This window comes from Talaromyces rugulosus, chromosome IV (genome assembly GCF_013368755.1).
Source record: "Talaromyces rugulosus chromosome IV, complete sequence".
NCBI classification, from domain to species: domain Eukaryota; kingdom Fungi; phylum Ascomycota; class Eurotiomycetes; order Eurotiales; family Trichocomaceae; genus Talaromyces; species Talaromyces rugulosus.
Genome location: NC_049564.1, coordinates 2,460,634 through 2,483,971, shown reverse-complemented (window position 1 = coordinate 2,483,971; position 23,338 = coordinate 2,460,634). Strand labels below are relative to the sequence as shown.

Sequence of the window (23,338 nt, the reverse complement as noted above, 5' to 3'; positions counted from 1 at the left end):
GTGCCCGCATAAACACCCAATAGCGTCCCTTACTGAGCATTGCGTCTTTTCCGATCTTTTCCAATGCTGACGATTGAACGAATACGCATCAAAGGCTTCATTAGTGACACCCACGACCTTAGCAAGCTCATCAGCTCGGGCAAGCGCATCGGGCCGGTACTTCAACACTTCGGATATTTTATCGAGCTCCTCGTAGGTCGAATATGCGCCAATATTCTAGCAACCAAGTCTTCGAGTAAATATTGAATATGTCAAACCGAAGGTCGTACATAAGATTTTGACCTGGATCGCCATAGCTTCGTACTTGTCACCGTCGTGCAAGGCCTCCTCATACGTTGAAGGCGTGATCAGTCATAATCGTTATGAGCGTCGGTAATAAAGTAGACTACGGTCCCATTCTTTTTCGGAACACTCGCCTAGCCGGCAAAAATAAATAGCTGCAGTCCAAAATCAGCAGTGAAATGGAGAGTGGTGGAGATAAAGACAAGCCTGGGCTTGATACAAGAAAATCGATTAGAGCCGTGGCAGCTTGCATGTGAACGGTATGCCTCCGACGGAGATACCGATATTTGGTGATTTGGACATCAACATTTCAAGATGGAACAGATGAAATAAAAGTGGGCTTTTTTTATGAGAGAGATAAAACAAGCAATTGAGAGACGTATAGCTATGCCCTGTAGTACCGTGGTCGTGCAGGAGGAAAGACGAGAGGCAGAGTTGGACAGAGGCGTAACTTTACAGACGACTGCCAGATCCACCTGACATGGAAAATTTTTTATAACAAAGAAACTATTCATATCCAATAGAGGCTTCTAATTCTCTCCAGGTCCCGCTGTGTGGTTAAGGATGGACATCCATGTCAGCGCCAATAATACCCATACTCGGTATTCGATTATGCCGCCAGGTCCGGTCAACTGAGGACTGGCCAATTGTTACTTACGAAGGGGCGACTGTGGAGAAAATAGCGGTATGGAGTGCGGTATTATTACTATATATCATTACCGGAACACTTGAATCCATGCATCTTGCGCCCTGCATATACGCCTGGCGGTGTTGAATATAGATCCACACCAGTCCAGAACACCGGCATGGACAAAGAAATCTTTTTGGATGGAGTCTCATGACAGTGGCTCACCGGTGTCGGAGAGGATATCTCCAGTGCCGGTGTAAAAAATCAGAAATCCAAGTTGGTATTGGTATTATCTGGTTCAGGGTGTCAAAGGGTGGTCTAAAATCCGATGTCGGTAAGACGTGGTGTGCTTTTTTTTTTCCCGTCAGCTTAAAATCTTCCTAAATTTCCATCTTGCAACTCATCCAAATTTTCATTCGTACTTTGAGGACAAGAAGGGGGCGCTAGATTTCACTGTGCCCTAGAGAATGAGCACATTTGATGATTCACTATCAATGTGCTAGCTTTATTTGGCCTCGAGTTTGACTATTTGTGTCACATTGAGACCTTGCGAGTTGCACGAGTTCTTATTGACGACTTCGATCGGACGCTCCAACATACATCTAGGCAAGTGCTAGGCGTGCGAGCTTTGGTCCAGATGTAGCCCACATCATTATAAAAGAGGACACTCGGGTAAGTTTACGGCCATGTATTCTGATAGCATTCATTACTAACGAACATCGTAGCAAGTATTATTACTTCTATTTGGCTAAGTAACTGGTTTGCTCATGGCGTCTCCACGACTTCTACCTGCAGCCTTTCTTTTACCTCGGTACCTGATCTGCTGAGTCTACGCAAACCATCAATATTACCGCCGTGACTGCACTTGAACCCCATTTTTTCAATCAACTTCAACGGACAAACTCATTTTTGCACGCTCTACGATTCCTCGTTTCACGATTCATTTATCATCAATATTCGGTTTCGGTTTTACGCAGTCTAGGCAAGGCTCATGTGGTAGACCTTTAAGACTATAAAAGACCCTACCTCAAGAAAGCGGATCAAAGCGCAAGGAACTTTCAACAGCGAGTTCTTTCGTGTGGCGTCTACTACAACATACAATCCTCGCCCACGCTATCCGGGAGTTCCTAGCAAAATTTGGTGTCCCGATTTCAAACACTGGGTAAACCCATGTTGGCAATTTGGCCCAGAGGCAGCATCACAAGATACCATACGAAAGATAACCCTAACCCTAAGAGCAAATAAACATATGCCTACTTTCTAGTCATCGAGTGGAACGTGAATGCGGCACTCTTTCTCTTTCTGCCTATCAGTTCGTGATTACCTGCACCGTTCCCTTCAAGAATCACTTTGCAGAACATGCAGCAATGTCAGCTACAGATGTAGCAGCAAATGCTGAATCTGCTACAGCTATACCAACAATTTTCGCGAGAACTAGCATTGCGTTTATTCAGGCTGAGTATAGTCTACGATGCCAATGGTGGCAATGAAAATCACACCACCGCAGAGAATGGCGGCACACCAACTTTTCAAGTCTCTACCTCTTGACATCAGTTTGGTGCGAGGGCTGTCAGGAACAGGCAAGATCTTTCTAGCCAGTACGATCAGCTCACTTTTTCTCCGCCACGTGAACACCTAAATTAAGGCATCAACAAGTCATGTTCATATCGTCTAGCGACGACAATGTGGAAGAGTGCAATCAGTACTCTCTAGCTCGCTCGCTCATTTCGTTCCTGAACGGGGGTTGAAACACGTTTGTTCAAGGCCCTTGTGAAGAACCAAACGAACACTGTCGGAAATTCATAGTCGCCCGCCTCTATTCGGTAGTCTGTTGGATTTCTCTTAGATCGGAAGACGATGAACGTTGCTCTGAGTCGACCTTGGATTTTTACCAGTTTACCAAAAAGAGCCCCCTTAGTAAGACTGTTTGGTAAGGAGTCTATCAACCTAGAAATTGCCACCCTACCAAAAGAGAAAAAAAAAACCCCTTAGTGGGATTTATGGTATTTTGGTCATATTCTTCGTGCTAATGTCAAGCTGCTACTGTGCACCCATCAAGTAGCATCCTCAACCCTAATTCGGAAAAACTTTGTGACCATCTGAACTAACGCAGTGTCGGAACCCTCGATAATATGGATCAGATTCCAGATAACACGTCTCTCCAGCGACAGGACCTAGAAACAGCGATGGAGGATGTGGACGCGGAAGTGGCTGACGACATCTACAAAATTGACACACACTCGTGGCGGCGCCCTACAACTAGCTCCGCTGCAGGACCTAATGATTCCATTCTACATGGGAAATCAATCTGACCCCTTCGATAAGGGATGAGGAGTCTTCACGCATGAGCATCGCATCACTGGCCCAAAAGGAATCTCATGGTACTCATCTGCAGCCACGCAGTGAGTTCCGCAGGCGGGCCTCCGGTGGTGGTCTGTTTCGTCTGTCTTGTCTCTCTCATCTGGCCTTTGAGTTTGAAGATGGAATGTAAGTACTAGCTTTGGTCTGTCTTGCGAGTATGTCCGCTAACTGTGGTTTGGCCAGAAGGCACCAAAGAAGAAATCATAGCAGCCACCAAGGAAACTGCTCTAGACGATTTACCAAACTGGTCTGAGACTGAGAAGATCTTCAAGAAACTCGCAAAGGAATTCGCAGGAAAACCTTCCAACGCGAACTCAACATCCCTATCTATTTCTTCGCTGACGAAGAGGACTTGTTCTTACCAGTTTAGATTTCCCAATTTCTTTCCTTCAACATGGTCTTTTCCAACTTCGTCGCTTTCGGTTTTCTCTTTCTGGGTCTCTTCTTGACGGTGCTCGGCGTTTGCCTGCTACTTTCGCTCGTGCGTTCGAAAATCTTTCTTTCTATGGTGTTCGGCTTTCCCCAACTGTCTCTCCCGTGGCGCCTCTCCTTACGCTTGGATTCTCCTCCGCACTAGCGCTTGACTTCTTTCTAATATCGCGAAGTCTTCTTATTACAGAACAATTACCAAGAGACTTCAATAAAGCTACCAAAAGAGCATTACATGAGCAGGTGATCCAATCGTTTACGGGACTGTTGAAATCACTTTCTCGCGACATGAGTCAGATGGCTTCAATGGCATATATGTGAATTCGTTGCATCTAAAATGCTCGTGGAAACCCTCCGAGACGACAATGGTAACACGTCAGTCGAGTCCCTCTATCGCCTATTTATCAGTGCTACATGGCTGTCCGCTGCGTTGTATTTCCACACCGAACTCAACAGAGCAGACTGACGCGAGCTGGAAACTGCCTTTCGAGCCAAAGGCAAGGGAACCTATGATCCTCATCTCACATCTACTCCCAGTTCTTCCAGTTCAAACGACCAATAATCTACCGCAGCTCTACGCACGCGGCGTGTTCCAGCTGGTGGTTGGTCGCAATCATCGAGTCAGTCATCGAACCTAATACCTACATGAAGAATACTAGTACTTTCGAGTCTCGACGTGTTTTCCTGCAACTTAATGTTGGTGCCTGTATACCATAGATTGACTGCCCAGGGTCCTCTGGTCTATTTTCTTGGCTTTAGTTTTTATAAATCATAAAGGATAGTATTATCCCAATATTTTAGCTGATCTAAAAATAGACTGGCAGTGTGTTCGTTGACCTTCGTTCACTAGTTGTATAGAGTTGGGGCGGAACATCAAATGCTGATTCATGTTAATAATAATAGAGACTTTTAACGCCCCCCAAAGAGACATCGGAACTAATGGCAGAACTTATAAATTGGGTTTAGTAAAAAAATAAATAGAGACTAGTTGATTTTAGAATTATACTGGCAGAATTATTCAGGAGCTATTCTAATTATATCTGACGTCAAAAAACTATACCAAGCTATATTAAATGATGCAATTATAAGACTTTTCTAATTGAAAAGAACTATTCTCCTACTCTGAAAATCCTAGACTATCTTTTTAATTAGACAACACCACTCACTGTCTAAAATTCCTCACTACACCCATACTAAGTTCTCCCATTAGTTTTCCCGTTTGCTAAAGGTCCCTATTAAACATTGAACTAGTATGCCTAAACTTGAGCTTATTCTAGATGAGGCTGGGAACGAGTTGCCAAGATGCTAGATCAAATTCAATTGAATGTTGGTTGGAGCTGAAAATATACCATCAATCCTAATGCATATAGTATAGCTCCAAAACACAGCCTGCCTAGGCTGCTGAATTACTCAGGCAGCACTTTTTACTAAATAATAAATTGCAAGGCCCAAAATTGAATATTTGAAAATTCTGTATTATTATTATTTTTTCCGGCACGAGAAAGAAAGCAGAAATTAAAATCAACATGCGGCTTCAAAATGTCTGTGTTTGGGGACCGCTTCTCTACACAGCAACCGCACACAACTCGATACACTGGACAAACTGCAGCTCAACAGCCCCAAACCTCGAATGCGGCCGTCTCAATGTGCCCATCGACTGGAATCACCCCCAAGGCGAGCAGACATCGCTCGGCCTGGTACGACTAAAAGCATCCAATGCAACCGCGCGCATCGGACCGCTGTTCTTCAACTCTGGCGGACCCGGCTCAATCCCTTCAGAGTTCATCGGCGCAACCGCGCAAGGGCTGCCCCTCTTTGGGGATATTCTGCCACAGCATTTTGACCTAATCGGCCTGGATCCCCGCGGTATGGGAACGAGTGACTCTGTGCGATGCGATCCAGAGATTGCCAACCGGCGCGTCTCGTTTTTCCCAAAGACACAAGCTGAATGGGACGAGATGGTGGCGTACAACCAGGAATTTGCGGCGAGCTGTTACAACCTAACAGGCCCGCTGTTTGCGCACGTCGACACGACCAGCGTCGCCAGGGATATGGAGGCTGTACGCGTCGGGCTCGGCGGCGAGAAGTTGAATTTCCTGGGACTATCGTACGCAACGCAGATTGCGGCTGCGTATGCAGAGCTATACCCCGAGAGCATCCGGTCGGTGGTTCTTGATGGGAATTTGGAGCATTCGCTGGACGAGGTGTCGAATATGGTGACCGAGTCGACTGGGTATGAGACCGAGTTGGTCCGGTTTGCGGACTGGTGTTTTGCAACCTCGAGCTGTGCTTTGCATGGCAAGGATGTGCTTGCATTGTTTGATGAGCTTGTGTCCAAAGCAGACAAATCGCCTATCCCGGCCCCTGGCTGTACAGTATCCGGTGCATGTCGGTCGAATGTCACGGGCGAGGAGATTCGATTCAATGTTCAGGAATTCCTCCTGTTCAAAGAGGCCCAGCCTCATCTTGGTGTTTCTGGCTGGACGTCGCTAGGGGACGCTTTGAACCAGACACTGAATGGAAACGCAACAGCCTTGTCCACCATGTTAGAAACATCGGATATCGACTCTACGACATTTGCCGGACTGGCCGTGAGCTGCCTGGACTGGACTCACAGCGCCAAATCTTTAGAAGATCTTCTCTACAAAGAGCAACTCGCCAAGGCTCTATCGTCTCACACGCAGGGCGCATCGCAGACCTGGGGTACCCAGACCCGCTGCATTGGCTGGCCAGCACCAGTACAGAACCCGCCACACAGGACACAAATCAAAGGCGAGCCGCCGATGCTGCTCGTCAACTCGCTGTACGACCCGTCAACGTCGATTGTCTGGGCGAACAGTCGGTTTGCGCAGATGCCGAGCAGTGCGTCGATGGTGATTCGTGATGGTGATGGGCATACTTCGTACACGCTGAATGGCGAGAGCACGGCGGCGATGGTGCGGTTTTTTGTGACGCTGGAAGCGCCTGCGCCGAATACTGTGTACAGGTCGTAGGTTTGTATTTCAAATGTTGTTGATTGATTTGTTATCGAGCTGGGGTTGTATATATATGTAGTATAGTTGTTGTATATCCGGACCGTGTATTTGCACATATGTACCATAGAATTATTTCAATGCTGCCTAATACATGTACATTTATTCTAATAATTATTTTCTAGTATTCTAGTATTCCAATACACACTCTTTAACCATAATAATATATTGATGATGATTAATGCTCGCATGTTTGGTTCAATGTCTGGTTGCCCCGACAACACGGGCGAACCCACTTGCCCCCCTTGCTGTCGTCGCTCCGGCCTCGTTGACTTTCTCTTCCATGTATTATTGCTCCTGGCATTCCTCGATTCCATCTGCTCAGCTCCAAAAACCGTCTCAGTTATCAGTTACCAGCCTCCGCCGATCATATCCTCCTGCCAGCAATTCCTGGATTGAACAAACACAGCCAACGCAGTTATCGATAATCGATCATGGTACGTCAAGTCGTCAAGCCGAGTGGAATGAGTCTTTTTGTCGTGAATACACATGCGGGAGCACTCCATATATATAGCGAGGAGACAGGCCAAAGCCATTGTAGAACCTTTGTTGTTTGTTGTTGTTGAACGATTGTCTGGTTCTGGTTCTTGCTGGTTTCTGTTTTCTGGTTTCTGGTGTCTGGTTCTGGTCTCTGGCTGGCTGAGTCAATCTCAGCCACGTCCAGTTCTCGGCGCATAAACCGCCCCTCGTCTTCCCTCTTCTCCTCACTGCTGCCAAACAATCACAACAAAGCCAAAAAAGACAAATCCCCCCAAAAAAAACAAGAAGAATAATGTCTAACAACGACCAGGCCTCCACCAACTACAAAGAGGCGTTCTCGCTCTTCGACAAGCGCGGTTCCGGCCGCGTCGCCCTGTCCTCGCTCGGCGACCTCCTGCGCGCATGCGGGCAGAATCCGACGCTGGCGGAGATTGGCGATTTGGAGAAGACCTTGGGTGGTGACTGTACGTTTCATCTTTTCTTTGTCGGATGATATGAAAACTAATGTATGGCAAAGTCGACTTTGACTCGTTTTCCAAAGTGCTCAACCGCCCCGGCGGCTTCCGCGACCCCGGCGAGCCCGAAGAATACTGTCGCGGATTCCAGGTGTTTGACAAGGATCTGACTGGGTTTATTGGTGTGGGACAGCTGCGCTACAGTACGTTTTTGGGAATATGCCTCTGGTGATATTGATGGTACTAACTGACGGATAGTCCTCACGAATCTGGGCGAGAAAATGTCCGACGACGAGGTCGACGAGCTGCTCAAGTCGGTCGACACCAGCTCTGGCGAGATCAACTACACTGGTAAGCCAATCTTTCTATGTCTCTATTGCGACACGAACTAACAAACCAGATTTGGTCCGCACTATCCTTGCAAACTAGGTCGACGAGATGAATGATACCCGACGACGAGTTTCTTTTTTCTTTTTTGTTACTTTCTTACGTGTGATTGATACGGTTGAGGAGTTGGTCCATTTCATTAGTTTGGTACAATATAAATACAGCAATTCTATTTCATAAATCTTTTTTATACAGCAACCCACTGCGCCCACTCGGCTTCCATTTGCTTGAGCACCGTATTCGTCTCTATAGCAGAGCCCTGCTCTTGTAAATCCTCTGTGCCGACGAGAGAGCCGGGCAGTAGATACATCACCCTTTCCTCTTCGTCTTGTTCTTCTTTGGGTTTGTTTGGCACAATCTCATACCCAACCACAACGCGACACCGCCCACATTTGAAAAGAATGCGTTTCTCGAATCCGTCGTCTCGTCGGATGATTACGGGCTTGTTGTCTGGCAGCAGCGTTGCGAGCGGGATTGTGTAGTGTGCTTCTTTTTCTATCGAGGTTTGCGAGGGTTGGGCTGTGTTATTCCCTGCTGCTGCTTCGCCGTCTGCCATCTGCGTATCCTCTGACGACCCTACTATTCCTCCATTTTCACGCTGAACTGACGTAGTAGTAGTACCGGTAGGAGTGGTCGTGGTGGCAGGCCGTATCCTCGCAGGAATATCCAGAATCAAAGCCCGATCGCGCGCCGCGCCACCACGTCGTGCCAGCGGTGTCGTCGCCGATAGTATTGGTCGCGTCGAGGCAAGCAAAAGATGCGAGCAGTAGCGGCAGTGGAATGTTTTTATGTCTTTTCTCTTCTTTTGCGCGTTTTGTGCTGGTTGTTGGTCGTGTTGGTCGTGGTTGGCGGGGAGGAGGGTTTCGGGGGAAGATTCAGTGTGGTGTTCGTGGTCGGACATTTTGTAGGGTTTTGTTTTATTCGGCTTGATTGCGTTTGGTTCAGTTGACTTGACTTGGTTGTGTTTGTGTTTAGTTGTATCTGAATTGTGAATGATGTTGCAGAGGGAAAAAAAAGGCAAAGAATGGATCGTTGATAAGATAGCTAAGTTAGCTAGCTAGCTCTACCCGCCAAGCCTTTTTCTTCTCCACCATTTGCAAGTAACTGCAGCCATTCTACCATAGTAACTAACTACTTGTACGTACTATCGTACTATTGTACTATAAAAGTTTTGCGTCACTTTTATTCCGCAAAACTAAGCCAGGCCCAACTCCTTGTAAAACGCCTCAGTCTTTGGCTCACGGCCCAAAAACTCAGCCAGCGTGCGCATCTCCTCCTGGCTACCGCCCTTTTCGAGCACGGTGTGACGGTAGCGTCGGCCCTGGGCTGGGTCCATTGGGTTTGCTTTGAAGACGGTGTAGAACATGTCTGTGGAATAGACCTGGGAGCTATTACAAAATCCTGCGTTAGCATGGTCTGAACAAGTATAGGGGAAGAGAAAGAGAGAGAGAAAGGAGTACCTCAAGTATCCGTAGTAGCCAGCATCGTACCCGCCCATCAAATGGCCAAACGTCGCCTGGCCATGTCCCCAGTCATACCCCTGGCCCAGCGCCTCGGGACCCTCGATCTGCGAGATCTCGCGGCGGAGCGAGTTGTATGTTGTCGTCGGGTCGAGCGCTTCAATAGCTGCGTGCGACGCGGGCTCGTGCATCGTCATGTCGAAGATGCCAAAGTGTAGCTGGCGCAGGTTGAACAGCGCGTCGTTGACGTGTTTTGTGCGGATCAGACTGTCAATAAATTCGTCGGGGATGCGCTCTGACACTGTTGGCGTCTCCGACCCAGAAGACTCCTGCCATGCCTTGCGGTACTCCTCGGACAGAGTCGAGTAGTGTCGGCTCAGTGACTTTAGTTGTGACGGTGTCCAGCACCAGTTCTCCAGCATCTGGCTGGGCGCCTCGACAAAGTCGCGGACTGTGTTGGTGCCGTGGAAGCGCGAGTATGTCGTCTTGGCTACGAGGTCGTGGATGCCGTGGCCCAGTTCGTGGAATAGTGTCACGACTTCCTCGTGTTTCAGCAGACTCGGCTTTTTCGCTGTGGGTTTGGAAAAGTTGCACACCAGCGCTGTGGCTGGGTATCGGCGGTTTCCGTTGGCGTCGATGAAGCCCTGTATAGTTGTTAGCTTTTGGCTTTATAATCACAATAATATGCACTTACAGGCTGCAGGTTAAAGTTGGCCGCGTGGCCGTATTTTCCCTCGCGGGGATGCAGGTCCAAATACAGATATCCAACAAACCCCTCGCCCTCCGAGGCGTCATTCCACACGCTAAACAGCTGCACATCCTCGTGCCAGACAATATCTTCGCCCTTGCCCGTCGTGGAAATCTTGCTGCGGTCGTCCCCGGTAACCTCGACAAAGACCAGTCCAAACAACTCTTCAAAAATCTCCAGCATGCCGCGTATGGTTGTTTGCAAGGGGAAGAACTCGGCAATCTTCTGGTGGTCCAGCTGATACTCCTTCTCCAGCATCAGACGGTCGTAGAAGCGGTGGTCCCAGAGGAAATAGTGGCCATCAAAGGTCTCGCCGCGAGACTCAATATCCGTCTTTTTCAGCTGCTTGAGCTTCTCGATTTCTTTCAGACCACCAGCCGCCAGTCGAGATCGCAAATCACCCAGGAAGGTATCTACCGTCTCGGTCGTCTTGGCCATCTTGTCCTCAATGCGGAACGCTGCGTGGTTCGGATACCCCAACAGCCGGGCAGCTTCGTCACGCAGCACCATGGCCTCTTTGAACAGCGGGATGTTCTGGTTGCATTTGTTTTCATTTCCAATCGACACCCGCTTGCGCGTCTCGGCGTTTTTCGCATATTTGAGCGTGGGGAATAGATCCGGATACTTGAACGACAACCTCAATTTGCCCTCATTCTCCCCGGAACCCTTTTCAAGACCCGACAGCACATCCTCGGGCACACCATCCAACTCGGCAGGCAAAAACCAAATGCCGCCATTCTCTTCATTGAGGTTTTTTTGAAACTCAATACCCAACTGACTCAACCGCTTCTTAATCTCCTTGAACCGATCCCTTTGCGGTCCCGCGGGGAGACCCAATCCATTGCGGATATAATCCTTGTGCTCCTTTTCCAACAACCGCTGCGACTCTGGATCCAGCGGTTCATTCTTTTTCAACGCGGCATCCACCAACTGATACAAATCCTCGCGCATGGCCGTCTCAATGCCAAAATCATCCATCAGCTTCTCGGCCTCGCTCGACGCATCTCTCAGTTTTTGGTCGGTCGAGACAGCCTGATAAAACCCCAAGATGTGCGCCTCGAGCGTCATGGCATTCTCATCGTGCGCAAGCGGGAGTAACGCAGACGCAAAGTTGGCGCTTTGGGCGGTCACGCTGCCGGCGACTTGGTCCTGGATCTTGCGGGACTGTGCAATCATGCGTTTTGTGTCGTCGACGATGGAGGTAGGGGTTGCGACGAAGAGGGGTGGTGCCTGGGGCGGTTGTTTGAAGATGGCGGGCGCCATGCTGGATGTTGTTACTTTTCGACTGAATTGTGTTGATAATGTTGATACTGAAGGTAGAGTGACGTGCTGCACCAGCGCGCTAAGCCTGGCGGACACAGAGAAACGAGGGAGAGCCAGGATGATGGAGATGCTCAGGACGAGCAGCGCGAGAGACGAGAAGAGAAGGCGGGGGAGAGTCGCGGTGGTGGCGGAGCGGGACTGTTGCATCCAGCTTGACTGACGTGTTGACGGTGGATGGTTGGCGGAGGACGAGTCACCTGCAGCTGCTGCTTATAAGCTCCACTCTCTGTCCCACCATATTTACACTACACTACATAGCACAAACTACAACACAACTGCAAAAAGGGAATTAATTATGAAATCAATGTTGACATAATTGGTCAGATCTTATCGTTTCATTACGCTGAACAACGCCAGCCATCTATTTAAAAGAAACGCCAACATATATAAACATATAGACACTAAGTACTAGGAAATGCAATTCAATTATTATTCGTCATCATCAAGCTGCACCAGCAGTCGCAATAGGCTCAGGGATCTTGGTCACCTGCTCGCCGGCACGCACAATGCGGTTGCCATTGGCGTCGCGCACATAGTCGACATTGGAGTTTTCCTTTTGCGAGCGCTTCCAGATCTCAACCTCGCAGCCACCACGGATAACGCCCACGCGCATCGTCGACAGCAGGTTGTGGGCTGCGTTGGAGTGGTAGTACACACCACCGTTAAACATGGCGGTGGCGTCCTTGCCCAGCCCGGAAGAAATCATCGCCTTGCCACCGGGGTGGTCCTTGATAAAGTCGGTCACGTCGTGGACAACACCAGCAATGGCAACCAGGCCACGGCCGTTCTTGGCTTGTTCCACATAGTCGTCCCATTCCATGACGGGCAGCTGGTCCAGAGGCGTGCCCCAGTCGAGCTTGCCACGGTTCTGGTCGAGCTTCTTTTGCAGTTGTTGGATACGACCCTTTTCGATTTCGTTGGAGCGGAACTGCTTGAGGTCGTAGGCCACGCCGAGCTGCTTGCAGATCCAGATGAACCACTTGGTTGGGTCGTACTGGTGCCATTCGATCGCGTTGCGGTAGTCCGAGGGGAACTCGTGGTGGAAGTTGTGGTATCCCTCGCCGAGCGTGACAAGAGCAGTAATGACGTGGTCACGAGGAGAGTTGCGGTCGTCAAAGGGCTGGTCGCCGAGCCAGTGGGCCAGCGAGTTGACGCAGAAGGTAGCCTGCTGCACGAAGAAGACACGCAGGATACCGGCATAGACAAAACCGCCAAGCCAGTCACCCCAGCCGAAGCCGGCCACAAGAGTAGGGAAGAGCAGGGCCATGGTGATAACAACCTTGATGTAGTTGCGGTGCTGCCAGACCACGACAGGGTCGTTGTTGAGATCGGTAATGTCGGTTCGGCCAATGCGCTTGGGGTTTTGCTTCATGACCATCCAGCCCAAGTGAGAGTACAGGAGACCCTTGCGCACCGAGTAGGGGTCCTTTTCAGTGTCGGTGTAGCGGTGGTGAGCACGGTGGCCGCGCGACCACCAGCGGATGGAGCCCTGAACAGCACCACCACCAGCGGCACCGAGGAATATTTTAAGCGGCAGGGTAGCCGAGTAGGACGAGTGAGCCCAGAGACGATGGTATCCTAGCAGTCGTTAGTATGAATATTCAACAGATTCAAAGAGGCAAAAACTCACCAGCAGTAATGCCGAGACCGGTGTAAAAGTAGTAGACAACAGCCCAGATAGCAGTCTTGAGCTGCAGAGGCACCCACAGCGACTGGATGAGGCCGCACATGGGCACGCCGAGAATAAAAGTGACGTTCAGCCAGTTGACGTGCTTGTACCAGTTCTTCAAGGTCATCTTGGTCTCGGTGATGTGCACCTTTTTGGTGTCGGCCCTCGGCCTGGCGTCTGGAGAGGACATGGTTGATGATTTCAGACAAATCAAACCGTGCTCGAAACAAAAATAAAAGGGTGAAAAAAAGAGCAGAGGCCGGATTGATATACAGTCCCAAAGCGGGCTCCACGCGCTAACAGCAACGGGCAATGTTGGGGAAGCCGCTAGGGCGAAGACGTCTGATAGTCTCGCCGCCGCCGATAAGAAGTCACGTCAGTGGCAATCAACGAAGCCGTGATTGTGGATGGTATTGGAGTCGCCGCGATGGTGTTGCAAAGACGCACTCGCTTGATGACAGAGGACAGTTGTTTCTTTAAAAGCCGAAAGACAAAAGAGTGACCAGAGGCTGAGGCAAGACCGACTTTTATCGCCTTACTGTTTCCGGTGGGTCCGCCCCAACAGTTCTACTGGCGGCGGGCGGTGAGGGGTTTTGCAGCGCCTGATTGGCGGCAGATCCAGGGCCTGGCCAATCAGCAGACCGTCTGCATACCAAACATGCACGCATACGTGAAAATCTCCTTGCGAGTGAAGAAGACCCTTGCGAAAGGCAGCAGCATTGAAAACAAGAGGCTGCCTGTTCATGTGAAGAGTGTCGAATCACGGCGATCGTGATTCATGGCGGTCGTCATCGTTGATGGATTGGCAGCGAAGCATTAATTAATCCGGTGGCGACTCTCGGCTGGTCATCACACTATCCCGTATACAGACTAGCGCGGGCCGCCCTGTTCGCCCCAACGGTTTGCGTGCTAAAGAAAGAAACTGGCCTGCCGAGGCTCTGTCTGTGGAAGGTTGGGCTACGCTATTTTTCCGTCAGCCCGGCGTGCACTAGAGTCGATGTCGACCAGTATTCTAGTGTTCTTGGTAGGAAAAAAATATAAGTATAATAAAATAAAATAAAAGGGTAGAAACACATAGAATAAGTGTTATTAAAAGGGAAAAGAAAATTATTTAATAAAAATGTTGCCAGTGGTGCGGTTCGAACCCACGGGCAAAAAGCAAAAAAAAAAACTGGTAGCTTCTCTTTGATTGAGCGTGTCATCCTTAGTGCAGGGGCCATGCTAATCTTCTCTGTATCGTTTCAAATTGACCAAATGCCCGAAGGCACAAGTCTTACCCAAGTAATGGTTTATATACCCCTAGACACTACCCGCCACCCATACATTTGCATACAACCCTGGCATAGTGAGCATTCTAATTCCCACCACATGCAAACAGCAATTCCCCCAACAACATTGTTAACTTGACTTTTAATAAATCAAATAAAAATAAAAATCCATTCTCTCGATTCCCTATCATACTCCCCTATCTCAATCCAACGGACCGGCACGATCCCTTCAGTTCACGGGGTCGACCGACGGAGGTGGGCGTTATCGCGTGGCTTGGATTGCAACCCTTATCAGGCCCACTTGGCGCTGGTTTATCTTGACAGCTCGGATCGAGTAATCTTTTCATTTTTCTTTTCACATATATATATATCTATATACATGAATCCATGTGTATCGGTCAAATCCATGACCAGCAATCAAGATGGACGGCCCTGACCAGATCGGCCCTGACCGCAGCCCCAAACGCAGCTTTGCAGACAACTGCCGGCGTGCGGTGCGGACGCTGACTACCAAGTACATACCCTTTACAATCTGCAAAAAGACAAGACTGACAACAGTAGAGATGGCTTGATTGGCGACTACGACTATGCCTTTCTCTTCCGCCCGCATCTGCCGTTTATGCAAAAGTCGCGCCGCGCCAGTCCGTTCTTTGGCCTTCATGATAAAATCCCCGTCGTGCTGGCACTGCTGCTCGGCCTGCAGCATGCCCTGGCCATGCTCGCTGGAGGTGTGTTCGCATCTTGATATAAAAAAAAACACAGACACAACTAATGAATGCAGTGATTGCACCGCCCATTATTATCGGCGGCTCTGCCAACTTCGACACAACCACCTCCCAGTACCTGGTGTCGACCTCGCTGATTGTCTCTGGCATTCTATCAGCAATCCAAATCACTCGCTTCGGCGTCTACAAAACCCCATACCACATCGGCACAGGCCTGATCTCCGTCGTTGGAACATCCTTTTCCACCCTGACCATCGCCGAAGGCGCCCTGACCCAAATGTATGCCAGTGGCTACTGTCCCACCGATCCCAGCACCGGCACCAAACTGGCCTGCCCGGACGGCTACGGCGCAATCCTCGGGACAAGCTGTCTCTGCGCGCTGCTCGAAATCGGCCTGTCGTTCATGTCCATCCGAGTCCTCAAACGCGTGTTTCCCCCGTTGGTGACTGGCCCAACAGTCCTGTTAATCGGCGTTAGTCTTATTCAGAGCGGTTTCAAAGACTGGGCTGGCGGCTCTGGCACCTGTGGCGCTGATCCCAGTGCTCGCGCGCTGTGTCCGAGTGCAACGGCACCGCATGCTTTACCCTGGGGCAGCGCCGAGTTTATCGGGCTAGGGTTTTTGGTGTTTGTGACCATTATCCTGTGCGAGCGCTTCGGCTCGCCCATTATGAAGTCCTGCTCGGTCGTTTTGGGTCTGTTGGTAGGCTGTATTGTTGCTGGCGCATGCGGCTACTTTGATCGCTCGGGCATCGACCAAGCCCCCGTGGCGTCGTTTATCTGGGTCAAGACATTCCCACTGAAAATCTACGCGCCGGTGATCTTGCCTCTGCTGGCACTGTATCTCACTCTCATGATGGAAGCCATTGGCGACATCACCGCGACCTGCGACGTTTCGAGACTGGATGTTGAAGGCGAACTCTTCGACTCGCGCATCCGCGGCGGCGTGCTGGCCGACGGCCTCAACGGACTATTCGCTGGTCTCTGCACCATCACACCCATGTCGACATTTGCCCAAAACAACGGCGTGATCGCGCTAACCCGGTGCGCAAACCGAAAAGCGGGGTATTGCTGCTGCATGTTTTTGGTTATCATGGGCATATTCTCGAAATTTGCGGCTGCCCTGGTGGCCATCCCATCACCGGTGCTGGGCGGCATGACCACGTTTCTTTTCTCGTCGGTGGCTGTTTCCGGGTTGAGGATTATTGCTACTGTGCCGTTTACACGCCGGAATCGGTTCATCTTGACTGCTGCGTTTGCAGTGGGCATGGGCGCGACGCTGGTGCCACAGTGGTTTTCATATGTGTTTACGTATTCCGGTGGTAACAAGGGGCTTATTGGCCTGATTGATGCGATTGAGCTGGTCATGACGACGGGCTTTGTCGTGACGGGGTTTATCGCGCTGATTTTGAATTTGGTCATGTCGGAGGAGGATGACGATGACGATACTAGGGAGGTTGAAGCGGAGGTAGAGGATCAGAAGACTGTAGACAGCAATGTTATTGTTGCTGCTGCTGCTTCTTCTTCGCTAGATCAAGCTGGGGTTGTCGAGAGTGACAAGGCGAAGAGTTCTTGATTTTTATTTACATTAGCGTGCATATATTATTACATGTACATATACCAGCCATATACAACATGTATTCTTGTTGATATCGATATCGATTGATTGACCTACAATACTACCAACACCAACGCACCCACAAAACTCACCCCAGCAACCCCCCTCGCAACTAGCCTAATCATTTTCTTGTCTCTCATGCCAATCACCTGATCCCACGCCAGCTGCTTCACCCCATTCACGGCATGATACGTAAACGGCCACGCGACCAGAAACTTCGCGCCGGTTTTGACGCTTTCCGGTAATCCGGCCACCATGTTTACGAGACTGTCAGTGTCGACTGTACTACCACATGCAGCTGGCAAAAGTAGATAAGCTGTTGCAAACGCATATAGTCCGCCGGAAAACGCCATGCCGGAGAAACGTTGTAGGATAGAGGCTAGGCTTTGGTATTCCCATTTGTAGATTGTGAGATGTGGGGAGACGGGGCGGCGGAGGCGTTGTTGTTCGAGGGGGGTTTTCGCTTTTTGGTTAGCATTGATTGCGCTGTTGATTATTGTTAGTTTTTGGGTTTTTTTTGGAAAAGGTGGTGGTGTCGTACGAGTGAGTGAATGTGGCGTGTAGGATGAGAGGGCGGAGACAGTGGACTATCATGAATGTTAGTATATATCAGGGATATATTATGTATAGTTGATACTTACGGTGTGTCCGCGGCACAGTTTTGGTCAGCATATTGTGTGAGATCAATATTGAATATATGTTCAGTTCAATGTTTAGTATTTTTAATGTGGTGTTGTGTTGGTTGACTGGCACAAGGGATATATATGTATGACATGTATGTTGTACTCGGCTAGCATACAGCCGGCCATACAACCACCAGTCATCTATCTCATCAATCTCATCGTCCACACAATAATAATATACAAGTAAATAGTAAAACTACGTCCCCTCCCAGTCATACTCCTCCTCATCCTCAAACCCACTCTCCTCTTCGCTATCTGCAATCTCGCCAACCTTGCGTTTCCGCACAGACACTGGCAGCGATATTGTCTGCGGCGTTGATTCGGGTTGCAGATTGAGCTCTCGCAGGCCATTCTTTCTCAAATCAACATCATGAAAACAAAATAGAAAAGAGGATGAAAAAAAAAAAAAAAAAACTCACATCATCGATTATAAACCGCACAATATCCTCTTCCGTTCTTGCCGCCAACACCTTCCCACCCTTTTTCATCATCTCTGCAAACCTCACCTTCTCTTTCCTCTTCTTCCCAGAAACGTCCGAAAAAAACTCGCGATAAATAACAATCCTCGTCGAAATACAACTCTCCCACGCCCCCGCCGTCGCCAGCGCCGGATACAGCGTCGGCCGCGGCAATCCGCGAATCTTTGTATGTGTCTGATTCAGCAGTACCACTGCAAGACCACGCGTTGACGCGAGCTTGGCCGCGTGGCTGGCTAGGTCGCTGGCTACGTTGCGTTTGCGGTTGAGGAGCCATTGCGTCTGCTGCTGCTGCTGCTGCTCTTTTCCTCCTCCTGTTGTAGAAGAGGCTGAAGCAAGGCGCGAGCGGATTTCGGTGGCGTTTGGGAAATACGACGGAAACGGCGCAGAGACAGAATCGACAACGAGTAAACTCGTCCCAACAGGTGGGAAGTTTGGGGGTGGGTGGGCGAGGAGAGCGACGAGGTGTGGTAGAGATGGCGTGCGGATGTGTGTGAGGTTTTGGGCCATTTCTTCTTTGCTCAAGCTGCTGCTCGTGCTGTTGTTATGTGTATGTGTATGTGTATGTGTATGTGTATGTGCTGCTTCTAATAGCTGTTGAAGGCGTGGTTTGGGGATTGGGGGGCCGGTGTCTGGTATTATTATCTATTAGCTAGTCACTCTAGTAGGTACGTATGTAGTGCGGTGTATACCAATCCAGACGACATGCTGTCCTGCAGCCAACGCCTTGACCGCCGTGTTCAGCCTGTCCATTAGGTTAGTATATCTTCTAAAAATAACAGAAAAAAAAAAAAAAAGAGACATACAGCAGCGATGTCTTGCCAACCCCCGGCGGACCGTATACTTCGGACACACTGCCCCGCGCGAACCCTCCTCCAGCTCCTGTTCCTGCTGCTGTTCCAGAAGCAGCAGCAGATGCCGAAATAGCATAATCCAACCCGACCAAGCCAGTCGACACTGGAGACAGAATCTGCTGCAGTGGTGCAGAGGATGATGGCTGCGACGATGCTTGAAATTGCAGTCGTAGGGCCTGCGATGCCGGGATTGATGGGATCACTGCACTTTTTAATTAGCTATAGAAATCGACACGAATTAACGAGGGAACTGACAAAGATCACTGGTGTGGTCCGACATGTTGATTTTTTGGCATGCATGGTCTGTGGGTTATTATGTCATGTCTTGTTTGTGCATGTTGATGTTGATGTTGATGTTCTTAGTTCACATGTCAATGTGCGGGAGACTATGGGGAGAACTAACTATGGACCGTGATTGGTCAGCACTACACGTACACTTTTACAAGGATTCAGATTTACTAGAACAACAGTGAAACTTGAAAAGATTGGAGAAGAATATTATCTATCTGGCGAGTGGAATAACACACACACAAAAAAAAAAAAAAAAGTCTAACCGTCTATCGACTCCACAAACACCCTCAACCGCCAAAGGCAATGCAAATAATCAAGTCTATCCATCAGTCGTTGCAGAAAAAAAGAAGAAAAAAAAAAAACTAAATGTCCATCGAATTGTTACTGTTGAGCATGTCTTGGACTGCCACTTTCGGCACCTGAGGAACAGGCAGCTTGCGCTGCGTGCCGTCTGGCCGGCTCATAATGTCGCTAATGCTGGGCCCGCCGTGATGTTGGCCAGGGCTGTACAAGCTGGGTCCCTCGGCCTGTGGCTCCATTGGAGCCAGCGCTGGCGTGTGATGCAGCGACAGATGGCGGATCGACGGCAGCTGCAGGTCATTGGCACCATACGGACGCAGACGCGGCGAGTGAGCCGGGGTTGCCAGCGGCGTGTGATCAGGAGTAGGTGACAGCGAGTCGTGCGAAAACGTAGGCGACGAGGGCGCCGTCGAGTTGGGGGAGTTTGGGCGCGAGCGCTTGACTCGGTGCTGCGCGTAGTTTTCCTCGTCCTCGTACGAATGCGAGCGGCTCATGCTGTGTGAGATGGCATATGCCGACAACGAGGGCAGCCGGCCGGAGCCGCCAGAATACCTGCTACTAAAAGGATGGCGTGATCCGTGGTGATCGCGTTCCACCTGCGAGGCGGCCGTGGCCAGCAGGTTGATGTCCATGCCCGACGAGGCGCGGTCACTATTACGCGAGTACGGTCCCAACCCTGAACGCAAATGCGAGGCGTAGTTGGTGTACGAGTGCGGCGGCGAGACATCAGGCGAGCCGACCTGCGAGACAGGGGCAGAACGCGTAATGGGCTTGCTAGGCGGCGGCATCATGGACGAGGCAGCATCTTGGCCGCCAGCACCGGCAGCGGCAATGTGCTGGGCCTTGTTGCTTCTCCGCGAGTTGGGGTTGTTGTGGATGCGCGAGTGGCGGGTCAGCTCGTCGGAGCGCGAGAAGCGCTTGGTGCAGCCGGGGAACTGGCAGGCATGAGGCTTTTCGCCCGTGTGGGTGCGGATGTGGCGGGTCTGGTGCTCCAGACGGTGAAAGGCACGGTCACACAGAGGACACTTGTAGGGGCGTGGCAGGTCCTGGCGCACTTCCTCGGCGGCGGGACGGGCGCCTTTGATGAGCGGCGGCAGCAGGCTGACAGAGGAAGCCATGTCGTCGGTGGTGGGAGTGGAGGTGGAAGAGGAAGAGGAAGCTGGAGGACTTGTTGAGATGGAAGTAGAAGACAAGTCGAGGCTGTCGGGGTGCGGGTTGAGCAGGTGGGAAAAGTCCACTGCAGACGCTGGGGGTGGCATGTGAGGCGGGCGAGCGACTGGGCGAGTCACGGGCTTAAGTATGGGGGATGGGGGATGGGGCACGAGGCCGAGGGCTGTCGAGTGCAACAGCCGTCGATCGTCGGGAGTACGGTAGCGGCGATCTGTATAGTCTGATAACAGTTGAACACAGTCGAGAGACGAGGCGAGACAAGATGGAGAGATGTAGAGAGAGAGAGATGTAGAGGTAGACAGATAGAGAGAGAGAGAGGGAGAGAGAGAAAGACAGATAGAGACAGGGATAAGAGAGGAGGAGAAGCGAAAGATAGGGAAGCCGCGAGAGGTAAGGAAGGAAGGCGCGGGCGGCGGAATGGAGGGGAAGAAAAGGGACAGGAGGAAGGAACGCGACGGGGGGTTATCCGAGCGATGCAAGTGTGGGGAGGAAAATTTTGTATGTGCTTCACCGGCCCTCCGCCTTGCCAAACAGGGCAAGTCGCCGTCCGCTTACCGCCACGCACCTCGCTGCAATGCTGCGCCGCCCCGGTTATCGCGGGTACTGCGCCGATCTGGAGATAATAATATTCTCCCTGTTATGATTTTATTGATTCCTGTATTTATTCTATTTTTATTCTACTTTTTGTCTATAATTTATTTCATATGCTGTGCATGTATGTATCATGGTACTTTGTCTATTTACTAACATTTTAATATTTCCACTGGTGGAGAGCATGATGAGCGATGAGGTGATGCGGATGGGACCACCCCCGTGTGGTTCCCTTAGGCTGGCAGTGCTCCGGACAGAGTAACCTGGTGGGCGAAAAAATCGACCAAAGTAAAAAAAAACGGAGCATGTCCGACGGCGGTTGGCGGCCGAGATCTGAGGCGTGAATTTACCCGACACAAAACCCGGGGAAATAGGCTCTCGCCCTAGTGCACGAAAATTAGCCGGAATCAGCAAAAAGACAAAGAAAGAGAGAAAAAGAGAGAAAAATTCTACATAGTATTGTGAAACTCATAGTCATGGTAATTATAACAATAATTATTATAATACTAATATTATTTATAATGTATAGAATGCCTGCGCTAAAGCCGGCGGGGCCGGTGCTTCCCCGGCGAGTCGCAGCCTCGGGATGCGCCATCCTCTGCAGGTTGTGCAGACCTGCAGCCTGCACACACCCCTGCAACCCCAGAAGTTCATATCACAAATGTACATATATGTATATATACATGTATTTGTATACGTACTTCTACATACATGTGTGTTTATTTTATCTATATGTTATATATCTACATATCTATCATTTATCATAGCAATGATAGCACAATGATAGCAGAATGATAGCCCGTGGCCATGTCTAGCACGCTGATTGGCGGGCGGCTTCTCCAGACTATTGATCCGCGCCCCGCTTCCCCATTATCTGGTACGTACTCTGTACTCTGCAACAAATACTATACAAATATATTTAATTCTATATTTTATGTATATTATCTTATTATATTGCATATATATATATACTCTGTACCTATTTATTTATACAAAACTTGCATATCTATCAAGGTAGATATGTTGTGCCGGCACAACCCTGCGCCGAGATCGAGCCCACCTGATTGGCCAGAGATAGCGCTGTTACTATCTCATACAATCCAGATAGGCTTTTTTTTTATACGCAGTACGGAGTACTACTAGTAGTCTACTACTATACACAGACAGGGAGTAGACTTCCGCTATCAGACCAGTTGAATCGCAAATCGTTTTCCGCCTGTCGATTTCCTCTTTCCGCTTTTTCCACCTGTTAATGGCTAAATGATGTGATTAGCCCCGATCGCCGACGCCGCGACTAGCGTGCTCACGCAATCCTGGCCGCCGATGATCTACCCCATACGTGTCTATCTTGCAGTAGCCGGGGTCCGGAATGCTGCATGCCGGAGTCGGAGGAATCATATGTTATATTATAAAAGAATCAATAAAAAAAAAAAATAAGAATAATATCCAACAGAGTCAATACTCCGCCCTGACACCAAATCCGGGGAATCCAATTTCCGTTATCAATCCGGTAAGTGGTGGTAACAACCGGCCATGTTACATAATGACTGCCACAGTAATACCCCGAATAGCCGTCAATAAATGAGTTCATGACACGCCCAAATGACACCTTCTCCAGTTTCATCCCGTCTCTCCAAGACTTTCTCCAGTTGGAGTTGGGGACTCAAAGAATGTAGATCCTCTTGGAATGGACGAAAGCGGCATTCCGCTTTTTTCTAGACTGTTAGAGTAACTTCTTTTTACTCACATGAACGTCTCTTATCTCCAACTCCGGTTATCGGGTGGATATTCAATACTATTTTTTTTCCCCTTCCATATCTTTTGTCGCGGCTTGCCTCCATGGGGAAGGCTCCGCGAATCCGGGGTACACCGACCCTACAACTAGTACGTACGTAGTAGTAGTATTCTTACGACTCGCATCGAGGTTACTTCACACGGAAAAGGTGGCGACGGATAAAAAAAAAATAAAAAAAAATTGAATGAAAAATAATACCTGGGGGCCTTAGGTGTTCTGTGTGTGTGGCCTATTCCATTACGTATCCAACGTATCGCATGATAAGTTTTAAGTGATACGTACATACTTGCATCGCCCCATGTCTGATCCCCCGTTT

The 23,338-nt window shown here is 49.7% G+C and overlaps 7 protein-coding genes across 7 annotated transcripts; 3 read left to right on the top strand and 4 right to left on the bottom strand.

Annotated features, from left to right (window-relative positions):
• Positions 1–5,226: 5,226 nt before the first annotated feature.
• Positions 5,227–6,693, top strand: TRUGW13939_07660 (uncharacterized protein; the record flags this gene model as incomplete). Its single annotated transcript, XM_035490798.1, has 1 exon — positions 5,227–6,693. One exon carries the CDS (start codon positions 5,227–5,229, stop codon positions 6,691–6,693), a length of 1,467 nt encoding a protein of 488 aa, XP_035346691.1.
• Positions 6,694–7,504: 811 nt separating this feature from the next.
• Positions 7,505–8,096, top strand: TRUGW13939_07659 (uncharacterized protein; the record flags this gene model as incomplete). Its single annotated transcript, XM_035490797.1, has 4 exons — positions 7,505–7,676; positions 7,730–7,870; positions 7,926–8,018; positions 8,068–8,096. The coding sequence occupies 4 exons, from the start codon at positions 7,505–7,507 to the stop codon at positions 8,094–8,096; spliced, it is 435 nt and encodes a 144-aa protein (XP_035346690.1).
• A 145-nt stretch (positions 8,097–8,241) lies between these two features.
• Positions 8,242–13,444, bottom strand: TRUGW13939_07658 (uncharacterized protein; the record flags this gene model as incomplete). The annotated part of the gene is made up of 7 exons (XM_035490796.1): positions 8,242–9,003; positions 9,200–9,206; positions 9,251–9,442; positions 9,515–10,158; positions 10,209–11,791; positions 12,039–13,163; positions 13,216–13,444. The coding sequence occupies 7 exons, from the start codon at positions 13,442–13,444 to the stop codon at positions 8,242–8,244; spliced, it is 4,542 nt and encodes a 1,513-aa protein (XP_035346689.1).
• Positions 13,445–14,944: 1,500 nt separating this feature from the next.
• Positions 14,945–16,820, top strand: TRUGW13939_07657 (uncharacterized protein; the record flags this gene model as incomplete). The annotated part of the gene is made up of 3 exons (XM_035490795.1): positions 14,945–15,036; positions 15,084–15,250; positions 15,304–16,820. 3 exons carry the CDS (start codon positions 14,945–14,947, stop codon positions 16,818–16,820), a joined length of 1,776 nt encoding a protein of 591 aa, XP_035346688.1.
• A 95-nt stretch (positions 16,821–16,915) lies between these two features.
• On the bottom strand, positions 16,916–17,534 carry TRUGW13939_07656 (uncharacterized protein; the record flags this gene model as incomplete). Its single annotated transcript, XM_035490794.1, has 3 exons — positions 16,916–17,348; positions 17,404–17,449; positions 17,504–17,534. The coding sequence occupies 3 exons, from the start codon at positions 17,532–17,534 to the stop codon at positions 16,916–16,918; spliced, it is 510 nt and encodes a 169-aa protein (XP_035346687.1).
• Positions 17,535–17,741: 207 nt separating this feature from the next.
• TRUGW13939_07655 (uncharacterized protein) lies at positions 17,742–19,081 on the bottom strand (the record flags this gene model as incomplete). The annotated part of the gene is made up of 4 exons (XM_035490793.1): positions 17,742–17,897; positions 17,965–18,653; positions 18,714–18,766; positions 18,828–19,081. Coding segments are annotated over 4 exons (1,152 nt in total), but the record flags the coding sequence as incomplete, so codon positions are not given.
• Positions 19,082–19,528: 447 nt separating this feature from the next.
• Positions 19,529–20,725, bottom strand: TRUGW13939_07654 (uncharacterized protein; the record flags this gene model as incomplete). The annotated part of the gene is made up of 1 exon (XM_035490792.1): positions 19,529–20,725. The coding sequence occupies one exon, from the start codon at positions 20,723–20,725 to the stop codon at positions 19,529–19,531; it is 1,197 nt and encodes a 398-aa protein (XP_035346685.1).
• Between the last annotated feature and the right edge of the window lie 2,613 nt (positions 20,726–23,338).